At 40.7% G+C, this 15,651-nt stretch overlaps 1 protein-coding gene across 1 annotated transcript; it reads right to left on the reverse strand.

Annotated features, from left to right (window-relative positions):
- Positions 1 to 3,419: 3,419 nt before the first annotated feature.
- Positions 3,420 to 10,501, reverse strand: LOC129098550 (all-trans-retinol 13,14-reductase-like). The gene is given in 13 exon segments (XM_054607577.1): positions 3,420 to 3,571; positions 3,661 to 3,820; positions 4,109 to 4,275; positions 4,945 to 5,078; positions 5,258 to 5,396; positions 5,504 to 5,623; positions 6,051 to 6,248; positions 6,337 to 6,532; positions 7,641 to 7,743; positions 8,045 to 8,183; positions 9,534 to 9,695; positions 9,698 to 9,715; positions 10,336 to 10,501. Coding segments are annotated over 13 exon segments (1,854 nt in total).
- Between the last annotated feature and the right edge of the window lie 5,150 nt (positions 10,502 to 15,651).

Below are 15,651 nucleotides of genomic sequence, written 5' to 3' on the forward strand. Positions count from 1 at the left end.
AAGAAAGCATGGCAGTTCATTTATTGCAGGATAAAAATCAGTTGATCCATGGACCAACCTATCATATAGAACCTAATGACTCTGTGTGTTGATTGAAGAAGTACTTTCTTCTTCTTAGACTGCCGGGGGACTACCTAGGATACACTGAGCTCCTCTCTCCTCTTCACTCCCTCCATCTTTATGTATCCATGTCTTATTTATGCACATTACTGACTTTGCTTCTTCCCCGGAGTCCTTGTGGGGGTTTTTTCGGGACGTTTCCGTGAATCGTGGTTATATCTGGACTGTGGTCGTGCCTCCTGCTCTGGCCCTACTGACACCCACTGCTACTACCGTTATTATTATTAGTCACATTACTATTACTATTCCCTATACCATTGTTAGAATTCTACTATATTCATTGCTGCTGTTATTATGGTAAATGGTGAATGGACTGTACTTGTATAGCGCTTTTCTAGTCTTCCGACCACTCAAAGCGCTTTTACATAACTAATCATTCACCCATTCACACCCATTCATACTGATGACAGGAGCTACCATGCAAGGTGCCACCTGTCCATCAGGACCCTAACTAACATTCATACACATACATACACCGCAGGAACAGCCTGCGGGAGCAATTTGGGGTTAAGTGTCTTGCCCAAGGACACATCGACATGGACTGCCGGAGCCAGGGATCGAACCGCCGATCCTCTGATTGGAGGACGACCCTGCTCTCCACTGAGCCACAGCCACAGCCGTAGTCTTAATTTTTTACTTCGTTACTCTGCTTACTACTCTTATTATATGAATAATTTATGTCATATACATTGAATGTGTTGTAACTCTGTTATGCTGTTCATTCTGTATACATGACATCTATTGCATTCTGTCCATCCCTCCTCTGTCGCTCTCCCATGGGTTTCTTCCTTTTTTCTCCCTGCTAAAGGGTTTTTTAGGGGAGTTTTTCCTGTGCCGATGTAGGATGTGCATGTGTACAGATTGTAAAGCCCTCTGAGGCAAATTTGTAATTTGTGATTTTGGGCTATACAAAATAAATTTAATTTAATTGAACTGAATTGAACTGAATTGAACTGAATTGAACTGAATTGAATTAAATTAAATTTCTCTAGCGAGAACAGTCTCCAATCCAGCACTGTATGACAAAACAAAACTTTAAGCCCCAGAAAACTTTTTAATAGTTCTCTATAACTTTACATATTCACAAATAAAAAGATAAAAAAAAACAAGAATCAAAGTTTAAGTTACAGATCAGTATTGATTGACATATAACCCACAACTTGTGATCAGATTTTAATTAAAATTTGCAAAACTCTTGGCCCCAGCAAGGTCCAGAGGTACAATGAACCATCAGCATGCTCGAAAACTGATGCTAACATACAGAAGTTAAGCAGGTCGAATGCTTGCAGTGTACAGCAGTTGAGTTTAGTTCGTAAGCATGCTAATAAACACTAAAGATACAGCAAAAGTACAGTTGTGGCAACGCGTTTATGCAAAGGGGTTGTGAATAAAAATTTCAAAAATCTAATGAGAAGCACAGAAGGTTAGTGCCCTGTTAGTGATTTTTTTCATTCAGCAACAGTAGCATATAGCAGTGGGAATATTTTGTTCAGGTTAGAACTTTTGTCTGGTACATGGATATGTCAGACAAATTGTAACATGAAATACCATATCTGGTTGTGGAAAATGATTGTTGAGCTTGTGAAAATAAAAAAAATTGCTTTTAGCTACTATTTTTTTTAGGAGCTTTCAGCCGCATGCAAAGTCAACAACACATTTTGATGATGAAGATCTTGATTGAAAGCTCAAGTTTAAACATTCCAGATGCAGTGGAGTCATGGGGGCAAAAATGGACCTGTTCTCACCGCTTTATACTGACAGCAGACACAGCCAAGTATTTATTAGTCAATGGAGCTTATTATTATGAATCAATTTATTAATTGAACTAAAAACAAGTATGATGTTAACTTTGGCTAATGTGGATTTTAATATGGTAGTAAAGTGTCAGTCCCTGTATTAATATATCGGTCAATCATTTTATAGCAGGTTGCAATCTTTTGTTTTGAAGTTAGTTTGGCTAACATTATACATATTGAACTGTAAGCTAGACCACAACAGTTTTCCTAATTTATCGTTTCTCTCTTTTCCCTCTTCATATTTTCCTATAATTTTGAATCAGTAACACTCTTAACTTTCTCCATGTTTCTGTCTCAACTCTCGCATGCTGAGTTTCTCCATCGCCTCAGTCTCCTCTCTCCTCCGTTTTTAAACTTGCATATTGCCTCACTTGAACCTTTTTTTAAATCATCCTAGCTCCCTCCTTTCATGCCCCGACCGCCCAATTAAATATGGACCAGGGGTCAGCAACTTTTTTGAGACCTTCCATTTTTACATTTTCTTGTTAATCCATGTACCATATTAACATTAAGGTTAACATTAAGTTTAATTATGACATCACATTAAATATTAAACCTCTATTATATATTAAACAGATCTGATTTTATTCCATCCATATAGGTAACGTGTATAGCAACATTTTTATCCCATAATCAGGACATTGTAATCATATATGAGAGCACCATACAAGAAGCCTTGCACATCTGAGTTGAAATCAATAAGCCGCCCAACCTTCCACTAATCTTCTTCATCAGCAATAAACTTAACAAATTCCGCAAAGGAGGCAACAAACACTAACCAATCAGAAGCAGAGTAGGGCGGGTCTTTACTGAATGTAGGTGGGGGCAAAACATTTTTTAATCACCTCTAAATTACACACTGCACAACTGCCAATTTAATGCGAATGAGAGGGAACTTCAACATTGCCAAAAAACTCTATTGCACACTTGTAGTTAATGTGCCTTATTAAATTTGACCTTTATGCGCTATATCACTTAGTCAAATTCCTATTAACATTGTTAATTTGGTGAAAAAAGCTACTCAGATTCAGATTTTGATAGTAACAGCCTAGTGGTTAAAAAAATGATAGTGATAATACATAATAATTGAACTATCAAGTTAAACTGGGTGGTTTAACTTTGGCCTCAGCTCAAGGTGGTCCGATTATTATTATTATTTTGTGGTCCTTTGGATGACTATTACTGTTATTTGAATTTATTTAAAGCAAATTGATAATGTAATATGCCAGTCCTTATGAATTGTAATTCATTTTTTGTTTGTAAATCTTGCATAGCACAAATGGGTACTGGGCTGCTGGTGGCACCAATATGAGAATACAGTGTTAAACAAAGAATTTAACAAGTTATCCTCAAATTTACAACATAAACAGGTGTTTGAAATGTGATGGAAGCTGCCTTGCCTTACCTAAAGCATGTGTAAAAGCTCAGGGTAGGCTGTATAAACACTATTTGAGAATTTGAAAAATTGCTTACGCATGTTTACCCTCCACTACAGCCCTGTCGTTACCAGGTTGTCTGATGATTGGTCTGTTTGTTTTTAAGGCGGGACTTCAGGGCCAGAAGGTCAATGTAGAGGATCTGGTTGAGTACGGCAGATGCGCAGAGTAGTCCACCATGCAACGCCCCAGCCATGCCGTTACAGAATACGTCCTGACCTGCAAACACAAACACACACAGAGTCATCAAGCAGGCGCCTCAGTCTCTGTAGATCCAGACCAGATGAGACTGTTGTCGGTCAGGTCACCTGTGAGGTAGAGTCCATCAATAGGTGTCTGTGGTCGCGTCCTGGCAACTGTGTCTGGGGTGAAGCGCTCCAGGTTGTGTTCAGCACCGTACATCTCACCTCTCGGAGCTCCCAAGTAGTGGACATTAGTGAGAGGAGTGGCAGCATCCATCATCACCACCTGAACATAAACACACATGCTATTCACTGACAAAACAGACGTCACTTCAACATCTTTGCACATAAAAATATTTGGGACACAGAGCAATATTTTGGACTAGTACTGTGTAACTACGTGGAAGAAAACAAAAAAACTAACTTAGATATTATGTATAATGCGACCATACCCCACTGCTCATCACATAAAATGGTAATGCCTGAGTTTCATTCATTGAATCTGGCTGTGGGATATAGTTGAAAGCCCCAGGAATAAAGCTGGTAAGTGAACCTTGAGTTGGGAATACATTACCTTGTCCCGCAGTTGAGGGAAGATTGTTAGTGCCCAGTCCAGCAGCTCTTGGGCCATACTGTTTTTCATATCCACGTAATTCTGACCCCTCCTGCCAAGCTTTGTCCCCTCCCATTCCTCGAACCACTCATAGCGAGCCATGGTTAGCAACGTCATGCAGGACTTTCCTGCAGAGAGATAAGGGAGGAAAAAGAGAGTGACAATGTGGCTCTTAGGAAATGTAAATATTACATTTATCATCAAACAAAGTTGAAATAAAGATTACGCCCCTTTCAAAACAGATCTCTTTATATATACCTATATTGCAAACAGTGATCTATTATTATTGTTCCGAACTATAACGTTATGTGGTGAAAAAGTTGTCAACAAGACACAATTTCCAAGACAGTAAAGCATGTTAGTTTCTTTTACATCACCGCAGACCTTTAAGCCAGGAGATCCAACCATTTCTTTGCCGTTTAATCTTAAAGGTGCAATTTAAATGGATAAAATGCAAGGTTTTTTAATCTTCTTTCAGCTCTCAATAAACAGAGTTTCTCTCATTTAGGGTAGAAGTGTCTATCTTTACACACAAATATGATAAATAACAAAAAAGTGACAAAGCAGAATAAACAAATCTTGATACACCTTTGTCCTTTGTCAATAACACTCTTTGAGGTCACATGTTGAACATTTAATTTCTTAATTTAAGATTTTTTTTTGCTGCTTGAGCTTTTACAGGGTTCTTCTTATTAAAAAGTCACATGGTTGCTGGCAGAAGTAGGAGGGGGTATCCAATTTGATTGCAAACTTACAAGCATGTATACATCTGTGCACATGTGAGTGTAACCAGTTACCTGGGTGTCTGATATTGGATGTGGGATCTTTAGCGGATGGGAAGGTGATGAACATCATGGGAATGTTTCCCAATACCTGCTCTCTGCTCAGAGAAGAATCATCCGACCCCAAGAGAGTAAGGTGGCCGCTCACGCTCCATACTGGGCACACACACACACACACACACACACACACACACACACACACACACACACACACACACACACACACCAACACACACACACACACACACACCAATGCGTAAAATTATCATGGGACGTGTTAAATGAAATATAAAAAAAAGAATGATATTATTAGTATATGAAAACCTACAGTGTGTCCAAGTCATTGTCTTTATACATCCAGAAGTTTGTGGAAACAATGCCCAGCTCCTCTTTGGTTCCATCCAGACCAACAAAGACCAGGAAGGAACCCATACCATGACGCACCAAACCCAACAGTGACTTGATCTCTACAAACACACACACACATTACAGGAAGTATGCAGTAGAAAAAAATAGTGAATGAGAAAAATGTGCAATGTAACGGATAGTGGCTGCAGTCCCCATACTGTGTTACCTGGTTTGTCCTGTACTGGTTGAGGCAGAAACTTCTGGAAGGTGTTGAAGATTCCAGCGTTGGAAATGACAACAGGGGCATGGACCTCAATCTCTTCTTTTCCTTTCAGCAGCGTCACACCTGACACACGTACACACAGTGTTAATCCCAAGGAAATATTCAGCATTGCATGTTGTGTCCTGTATAGCAGCGGATACAGCCATCATCAGGCTTAGTGGTAGTTGATTCGCCTAGACCTGACAACATATCAATTATTTACTAGAGCTATCTGTGGTGTGACACATGTTCGAAAGGAAATGTTTAAATGCAGAGTAATTTTATTGGTCAGTTTCACTAATATATATTAGTCAAGTCATGTGACTTGGAGCTTGCTTATCAATAAAGGTTTCTGACTTTGACCCTAAAAAGATTCAAGTAATAGCTCTGTTTGAAATGCTAAATAGGCAGTGGAGTGTCTCACTGTGGACCTCCATGAACAGACGAGCTGTGTACACTACATGTAAAATGCCACTGCAGCACAGAACCTGTATCCCCTCCCTTTTCTCACCAAAGGCCTTCCCTTGCTGGTTGAGCAGGATGCGTTGCACAGCAGCCCTGACCAACACAGCGCCGCCTGCCTTCTCAATGACAGGGATGATATGAAAGGCAAACTCGCTGGAGCCCCCCCGTGGGTAGTACGCACCACGCTTGTAGTGGTGAAGCAGGAGAGCGTTGATGAGAAAGCTGGAGTCTTTAGGAGGGACACCTAAAATTACATAAAAAAGAAAAAACATTTAGGAGGATTCACAGAATGTGTGTAATGTGTGATGCTTGTGAGTGTGTGTGTCCATCACCATAGAACAGGTAGGCAGACAGTGCTTGCAGGTCCTTGTTTTTTGTGAGGCGGGACATGATTTCTGTATGGTTGGTTGCTGCTAGGCGGAACACTGAAGATATGCGATGCAAAAGGCCGGAACGAACCAGGAAGTTAGCCAGCCAATAAGGTATGATCTTCAAGGTGGCGATGAGTGGTGTCCGCCGTGAGGCTAGCTACAAGAGGAGGTCATACAAGAACTTATCACAACCACCAATATACTTTACTTATAACACCTTTAATATGGGCAATGTAGTGTTTGCACTAAAAAGTGCTTTAAGACAATGAGCGCTGGCCACAGCTGCCTCTTTTGTTTTCAACGTAAACACCACAGAAGCCGTGCTTATGCTGGTTCAACTTTTTCAGTTTGCCGTCGCAGCTCGTCAGGTGACCATGGCAACCAGAGAAACCACAGCAAGAGAATTGATACAGTGAATGATTCCCTGAATTCCTTGAAAGACACACCTCTTCATTTAGCAGATACCAGATATCAATAAAGAGACACAGTACTACATCAGCTTCCTATTATCCGATGTGGGACAACAAACAATGCTTATGATACTAGTTTGTAAAACATAGTGTAATTCAATAGTCAAGCTGATTCAAACTCAAAACCTCAACATTGCCAGGTGGCAGTTACAGCAGAACCCAAAGCAGCAACCACTTGTTTTCAGAAAAGACATTAAAAATGGCCATGGACCTGAAGAGTAAATAAAGAGAAAGGTGGGTGCTTAAAGTAATAATCAATCCTTTATTAGTCCCACAATGGGGAAATTCTTTCTCTGCATTTAACCCATCCCGGAGGAGCAGTGGGCTGCAATGAAGCGCCCGGGGAGCAACTTGGGGTTAGGTGTCTCGCTCAAGGACACCTCGGCATGTTGCCGGTAGAGGGGCTTGAACCACCAACCTTGTGGTTACGGGACAAGTGCTCTACCTCATGTGCCACAGCCGCCCCGGCCCCAGTTCTTGTTTTTCCACTTGGATGCAGTTGGAAGAACAGTCCGTTAATGGGCCTAGATCATCAAGAGCAACAGCTACACACAGTTGGGTTTCATCATCATAGCAGTGAAACACAATGCTGAGTTTGCAAATGATGACCACTAGTAGCATTAACAAAAAACAAAAATAGCTGAGTTTTGTGGCACACCAAAGGTTTATTTGGTCAAGTTTGTCAAAAAACTTGTACACAACCTTGTTCGTTAATCAAACTTTGCTGCTTCCTCCTTTCCTGCCCTTCTCATCCATCATTCAGTACTGATTACCATCACCTCCCTCCCACTTTACCTTCATCAATCTCATGAACTCATCAATGGCCTCCTCCTCTCCTGGGAACTGCTTCTTAAGGCTATCTGCCATCTCAGTCTTCCCTGCATGGATATGGTACTCCCTGAGAAGGTCAGAAGTAAGAAAGGGCAGGTCAGATATGGTTTGAAATGATATTCTGATTAATTCGAAGCCAGGTACGATTTATAGCCCTCTGTAGATATTCTCAAAAGTGTGGAAATAAAAAAGCATTTAAATATGGATTTGTAAGGAGCCTTGAGAATTCTTAGTATGAAATATAGTTCACGTCAGGATTTGTTTGTTGTAGATATTTTGTAGTTGATTTCTCCTGGTATTGAGTTCAGAGTGCTGAAATAAGAAATCCCTTAACTGTCGAATTATCATATTGTGATTATGTTTCCAACCTGCGCTGGTCACACTGACCCAGGAACAGTGTGTCAAAGTGCTGCTCCAGCCGTGTGAACTGCAACTGTCCCTCTGTGATCTGATCCAGAGCAACCCTCAGCAAGCTGCCCTCGTGAAGCTGGCCCAGGTAATGGATACCTGGTGGGGTTAAATCAGTGCTCTAAGATGTTAAACATAAAACAACTTTTTTGGAATTCAAATGATTCTTCAATCAGTCCTTGGGAGATCAAGTGAGTATTTAAAAGTCAAGCTAAATCAGTCAGTTGGATAAGAGTTTCTCTTTCTGTGTCTATGGTAATATTCTTTGATTCTACTTTGTTCATTGTCCATTTTAAAATAATTTACCTGTTCCTTTTTTGGGGCTGCCAAAAAAAAGCTAGATAACATAAATGCTGGAACTTCAGATAAGAAACAAAGCAGTGGTGAAACTGTGCAACAAGCAGTGGGAAGTGAAGTTACAGTTGGCTGGGAGGATTCATGGAGCACAGGGGGTGTCAAGTAGGAAGAATGTGCTAATGACTTAATAAGTGGTGCTCTCAAATCTTTAAAATTTGTGCAAAAATTCAATTTCCTGCTATTGAAATATGAAATTGTTCTAACAAACTACTAAATTGTAATATTTAATGACTTAAGTAATCCATGGGGCAGCTGAGACTCAGGAAGAAGAGCGGGGCCTCCACTAATCAGAAGATCGGCAGTACAATTCCTCCCTACTCCAGTCGGCATGCCCATGTGTCCTTTGGCATAATTAACTCCAAATTGCTGCCAAAAGCTGTGCCATCAGCTTGTAAGTGTGCGCATATGAGAATTTAGATTAGATCCTGATGAGCAGGTGGCATTATGTTCTTTTAATTTGTGAACACAAATGAAGTACCTAAAAATGAGTTATTATTTTGGAGCACAATTTCTCATTTAGCTGCTGGGTTAATTATTAAGCATACAAGCATACAACTCCACTGAAACAGATTTCTGTTGAAGTTGTTGAAAAAAAAAAAGAAGTCTGTTCCCAATGAGTTACTCTCAAAGCAGATAGTCTTAGAGTTGTATACAAAGCCCAAATCCACCCCTGCATTGGATTTAAAGCTGTACTGGGATTTGGTTCAGGGCAGCTTTATTTGACAGCATTAGCTTTGGTACTACTCTAGATGAAGGTTACATGAAATCATGTAGGACATGTTCATAGTGGGAGAACATATACATAGTGGGAGAACATATTTGTGGCATGATCTTTGTATTAACAACTGTGCTGCTGTCTCCCAAAGCAGCCATCACGACTTTGGTTCATCGGATATAACTCATCACAATAACGTTTGTGTTCAAGTGCAGTTTATATTTACTCAATGATGCTTAAAGGAAATACACTAAATGCACTAAATACAAATGCATCATTATCATCATGTACTTCCAATAATAATCGACATTTCAGCTGGAGGGAAAGAACATGTATGTGTGCTGATGTGTGTGTGTCCATTCACTTTGCCTACTTACCCACATCAAACTCAAATCCCTTATTATTAAAGGTGTGTGTGCAGCCTCCAGCCTGATCGTGTTGCTCCAGGACTAGGACCCTCTTGCCAGCTTTGGACAAAAGCGCTGCTGCTGTCAAACCCCCGACACCGCTGCCAATCACCACCGCATCCAGAGCCGGGGAACGCGGTCCGCACGAAACCCTGCAGGGGAGCAAGGGCTGCATTCTAAAACCAGTCTGGTGAAAATGATGTTGGCTTGTCTCACAAACCCTTTCATGTCATCTTGAACATGCAGGTTTTTAATTATATCACAATGTTCATAGACTGTGTCCACAGTCATAAGGATGCAACAGATAACTAGTTGTGTAAAATACTGTTAGTTCAGGTCATATGAGCCTGTAAAACTGTTAAATCTGAAGGGTACAGACACGTGGAAGGCCCCAGTCCTACCTAGAAACAAGACTTACCCCAAAAACATGATCATTGCACTCATTTTTCAGAAACATTTAGTTGATTAACCATCTAGAGCTGGTTGAAAACTACTTTTGTATTATTTTGTTTACGCTGGAGATGATGAGCATTTGCTTTTTTCATATTTGACCTCTCTGCAAGCCTTTCTGTTCCACATTTCTCTAAAGTCCTACCAACAATAATAAAGGATAACATTTGTATGTAGTGTGTGATTGGAAGTAGTTGTCATACTTCTCGTAATTTGGTCAAACTCTTAACCAGTAGGATGTTGAAAGATAAAAAGAAAAGCTCTTGTAGACAGGCCACTATTTGCCAATAATTAAGACTTTGTATCAGACAACTTTTCTTACCTCTCTTCAGCCTGTCATCCCTCTGCCGGCTGTCGGTGACCAAGGGTTCCGGCGGCCTCAGGCACTTCTCGCTGAACACCTTGTAACGTTGCCCGCTGGTCAGGAAGAAGATGACCACCACCACCAGCAGCACACAGCTGAAAACCCCAAGCAGCCACCACCACATGGCATAGGAGAGCTTGATGGAGAGGAGAGGATGAGGAAGAAAACACTGAGGTAGATTGAGAGACTAATCCCAAAGGAGAAAGGATGAGGTCGGACTGGAGGATGAAGAGAACAGCTAAATAAGATATTCTCCAACGAGGCTCTCCCTCAAAAAGAGCTCCAAAGTGCAGAGGAGAAAATGGCTATAGTGAGGGCTTGAGAGGAGGAGAGACGCTTATTAAGGTTCAGGAAGGACGTGTAACTCATGATATTTTGGAAATTCTGACTCCACAAAGAGCAAAGCAGATGGCACATTCTCCACGCCGAGGACATGAGACTGGCAGAGAAGAGAGAGCTGGTTGTTCATTGTCTCTTCAGACTCCACTCAGACCATTACACACACCCAGCACCAATGTGTTGCTCCTTCTAAACTGCCTTAGGATAATTGTTCTTTACAACAATCTTACTGTACAGCTAAATCACAGTAGTTCCACTGCATGGTTGTGAACAAGGGTGCTTTCAGAGCTGATATATTGCAAATGGGTTAGTTTTGAGCCATTTGGCTGTGTGGGTACATAAGTAAAGATTTACGAATATTTCAATCGAGCCTTCCAGAAGCCATAAGGCTGTTTCAGAGAAAATCTCTATAAAAAACACAAAATCAATAATCGATCTAAATCAATTATTTATTCGGTATCGACAGAAGCATGAACAATCCACAGTCCTACAACAAAACTACAAGGTTCAAAATGAATTCACTTTCCATTTTAGAGCTATGCATTTTAGAGACTATAGAGATTTTATGTGAAATGCAGACTGTTGATTTAAGGGAGAACTCCAGAGCTTTTACACATCAAGATAATGGGAAGTAGTAGTTGGCCAGTGAAAAAAATAGTATTATGTATTTCTTTGCACTGAGGGAATCTTTCTAAAGCCAGATGATGTCAAAGTGATGTCATCAGGATTATCTTTGCTGGAGCTTTGAGAAAAAACATGTGTCACAAATTGGGGGCATGGAATTTGAAAGACATTAACAATTACCGAGTCGGAGGGTTTAATAGAAAGATGTTGCTGAGTTGCCTTATGGGAAATGTAGGATTTGGGGGTTTTGGAGCTGGACCCATAATAATTGTGGGCATAGCTCTGCGTCTGCTGCTTTAATGTTGACCATTCTTTTTTTTTATTGGTCTCTTGTGACTTCCTTCGACTTCCTCGAAGTGCAATGCTATATCACTGGAGTATCCCTTTAGATCAGGGGTCTCAAACTCGCGGCCCGCGGGCCAATTGCGGCCCGCTAGACGATATTTTGTGGCCCCCACCTTAATATGAAAGTTTAATGTTAGTGCGGCCCGCGAGTTTTATATGAATGGCACTTTACAGTGTTGTGTGCGGAGCTGAACGAACCTACCAATCACGGTGGGGTATATGGCTCTCGGGGGCGGGACATCGACCGGGCTTGATGCAAGCAGAGAAACATTCTCAATGAGTGACAGTGACAGCAGCGTTGCCATGGAGAGTTACAGCAGCGTTGCCATGGAGAGTTCTCCTCCGTGCCTGGCTGGCTGCCTCGTTTCTATTAAACGCGGACATTCGTCCCAGCGCTGCGTTCACAACACCTCCAAAAAAGTTTTTTAAGTTGCTGCCCAGCGGGACATTATACGTATATATGTCTCTCTCTGACAAAATAAATCAAAGTGATGCGTACGCGGCGAGATAAAAGAAAAGTAAGAAAATAATGTAGCCTAATGTGGTCTGCAGTCACATACCGACACCTGTCCGTCGGCAATAACAGTCCCCGATAAAGCAGAAGAGCTGCTGAGTTTGTGTCCAATGCACGGCCGCACCACAGCCAAGGATATATTTCAGGAGCTGTGCGAACAGACTGGTGGGCATTACCACGGATGGAGCCCCGTCTATGACCGACTGGTAACGCTGGTTCAAAGAAAGTTAGAGGAAAATGCAGATCCAGCAGTCGTTCTGCACTGCATCGTACACCAACAGGCACTGTGCAGCATGTCATGTCTGTTGTCCTGAGATGTATCAGTTACATCAGGTCCAGGAGTTTACAGCACCGCCAGTTCAGGGCCTTTTTACAACATATGGTGATGTACTTTACTTTAGTAAAAGTACATCATTTAGTAGTGTCCTGAAGAGATTTTTTGACTTAAGAGCAGAAGTGAAGAAATTCATGGAAGATGACAGAATGGATGTTCCTGAACCTGATGATCCAGGGTGGGTTATGGACCTTGCATTCCTAGTGGACTTAACACAGGAGCTGAACATCCTTAACCTGAAGCTCCAGGGCCCTGGTCAGCTTATCACTGCAGCTTATGAAAATGTGAAAGCCTTCTCCGCTAAACTGAAATTGTGGAAAACTCAGCTTTCTGTAAAATATCTCAGCCATTTCACAACATGCAGGTCTCTTGTGGAGGAGGGCACAGCCTTCAGTGGTGGTGAATATGCCTGTGCTAGTGAAAACCTTCTGCAGGAGTTTGATCAGCGTTTTGCTGACTTCAAGGCATGCTGTGACACTTTCCAGCTGTTTGCTGACCCCTTCTCAGCTGATGTGGAGAGTGTCCCAAGTATGTTGCAAATGGAACTTATTGACTTGCAGTGCAACAGTGATCTAAAAGCTAAATTCAGAGAGGCACAGGGAAAAGCAGACATGACTGGACAATTCATGAGAGAATTACTTCCATCCTTCCCTGAGCTGTCAAAAATGTTCAGTCGGGTAATGGGCCTTTTTGGAAGCATGTATCTGTGTGAAAAACTTTTCTTGACTATGAACTTTAATAAATGCAAGTACTTAGTGATGCCCATGTTGAAGCTGTACTCAGAGTTTCTACTGTAACTTATTACAAGTTATTAAAAACATGGAAATAAAAAAGTAAATTTTCAAAAATATTGCGCTTTCTTGTAGTGCTTGAACGTTGAAGTGGCCCTCCTATGAGACGACAATACCAGCAGTGGCCCCAAGCCAAATTGAGTTTGAGACCCCTGCTTTAAGGTCATTTTGTTTTTTAAATCTCAAATTGCATGTTACGTAAAATTTGGAAATGAAACCCTTCAAAAGTGCATATTTAGTACATATACAGTAAATCTATACTTCAAGCAACTTCATTTATTTAAACAGATAATTGTCAGTGAGCCATGTTTTTACAAACTGAATACATCAAAAAAAAAATACTTTAGAGTTACGGTTCTAATGTACATCATTAAAGATACAGTGACAGAAATGGTTTTATTGCATTTTTGACATTTCCGAGAAAAAGGACACAGTGAGGTTTTGGAATGTGCAACAAATGTGTGTATCTCAAAGCTGCCAGACAAATATATGCTATTTTCAAGCCACTTTTAAAAAAATAGAGCATAAATACAAACATGATTTTACAAAGAAAGAGTCACAAAAAATGTCTCCTCAAATACGATTAAGAATCACTTGTCTGAAAATCGCTTATTTGTAAGTTTCAACCCACACCTATTTTACTCATCTATCCCTAAACATTTAATTGTGCATCAAAAGTTCAGTAGCTGCCACAATAAAAGATCTGAGTAGAAACAAGCAGCTCAAGGAGCTTTGGCACCATGGACAGTGTTACCTGGCGTGCACAACAAAGTTGAAAAGCTGAAGAAAAAAAAGATGACACAAATTTGTTGTAATTTAAATTGTCTTCATAGTTTCACACTTTGATTTCGAAGTGCTTTAGTCTCCTCGTTTTCTAAGCTCAAAAGTTGCTAGATAACATCAGCATCAACTGTTCCACATCTGATAGTTTAAATGCTTCATGATAACCAAAGGGGATACGCTGAAAGCACCCATGAACTATCAAGGATACTAGTGGAAGTATATGTTCTGTGTACACTTTGATATATGTCGACCAGTTTATGGTTTTTGTTAGCACTCATCCGGGCTTGCCTTGCAACAATTTTAAAGAAAAGTTGCAGCAAACTGCAAAAATAAAGTAAATAAAGACATTTAAATAAAAAGGGAAATAAAGTTTTCCAGAAAGCAAACACTTGGTTTAGCTTGTTAGCCTTGCTCAGTCGGTAACGGGACAATAAGTTCAGTTTGCCTGCTGCAAATTGTCAATTGCCAACTGGCAATTAGCTCGCTAACAATGCCAAAATACTTAAGACACTAATTTAAATGAGATATAGTCGACCTTGAGCCTGTCCAGTATCTCTTGAACAACTGATAAATCTAAAGGGACTTTGACACTAACTTAGTTATAACGTAATACAACAGATTTTTTCAGGTCGCCCACTGAAGTGTGGTTATTAGTTCGGTTGACATTGGACTACCAAGATGATTCTATAGAAGTGTGTTTTTCCTTTCCGTGTGTATATTTTGTTTTAATAACCTTTATATTTTTTGTGTTCTTGGAAAGCCTATGAGTGTGTGTTTAACTACATTAAATAAAGAACAAAATAAGAAAGGCAGCCTATGTTTGCAACATGGACAGAGACTAGATGGACTGAGGTTTTTTTGGTTGCCAGCTCTCCATCACATGTATTTTGTCAAGTGTAACATTCTCTAATGAAAACTAATTTGACATGAGATCTGTGGTTGCTGCATTATTGTGCTACACAAGAACTGACACTTAGAATGTGTTGGTTTTATGATTACTCCTGTCTTGAAGCTAGTGCTGCATAGGGCTGAAAATACTTATTTAAGTGGCAATCTCAAAGATTTTCATTTAATTTAATGCCTGTTAAAGGCAAATTATGCAGAAGCACACGTCCCCCACCGTAGTTGCCAAACCACAGCCCAGTGTCCCACCTCCAGCATCGCATACAGCAGCAAAAGAGAATGCCCAGCTTCGCTCTTGTTTAGAAACAAGCTTTGCCCGCTTGCTTTGCTATATTTACCTTTTTTCCGGGCTGTGTCCGTCATTTTTGTAGCTCCCTCTGTTTGCTTGCACATGCGTGAGGTCTGCACACCCAGTGGCAAAAAGGCTGACGCCCAGAAAATAATAATATAGGCAGAGGCTAGGGTCTCTGTAGATACAGACACAAGCACACACTTCTTGAAAGGGACCACTTTTGTTTGAATCTATACGATGTTTTTAATACAAATCCTACATTGTATAGCTTTAGGTCCTTATCTATTGCTGAATGAGGTAATGCAAAGATCACGGTGCTCACAGAGGACTAAAATCTTGAGGATTGCCA

This window comes from Anoplopoma fimbria, chromosome 11, assembly GCF_027596085.1.
Source record: "Anoplopoma fimbria isolate UVic2021 breed Golden Eagle Sablefish chromosome 11, Afim_UVic_2022, whole genome shotgun sequence".
NCBI lineage: Eukaryota > Metazoa > Chordata > Actinopteri > Perciformes > Anoplopomatidae > Anoplopoma > Anoplopoma fimbria.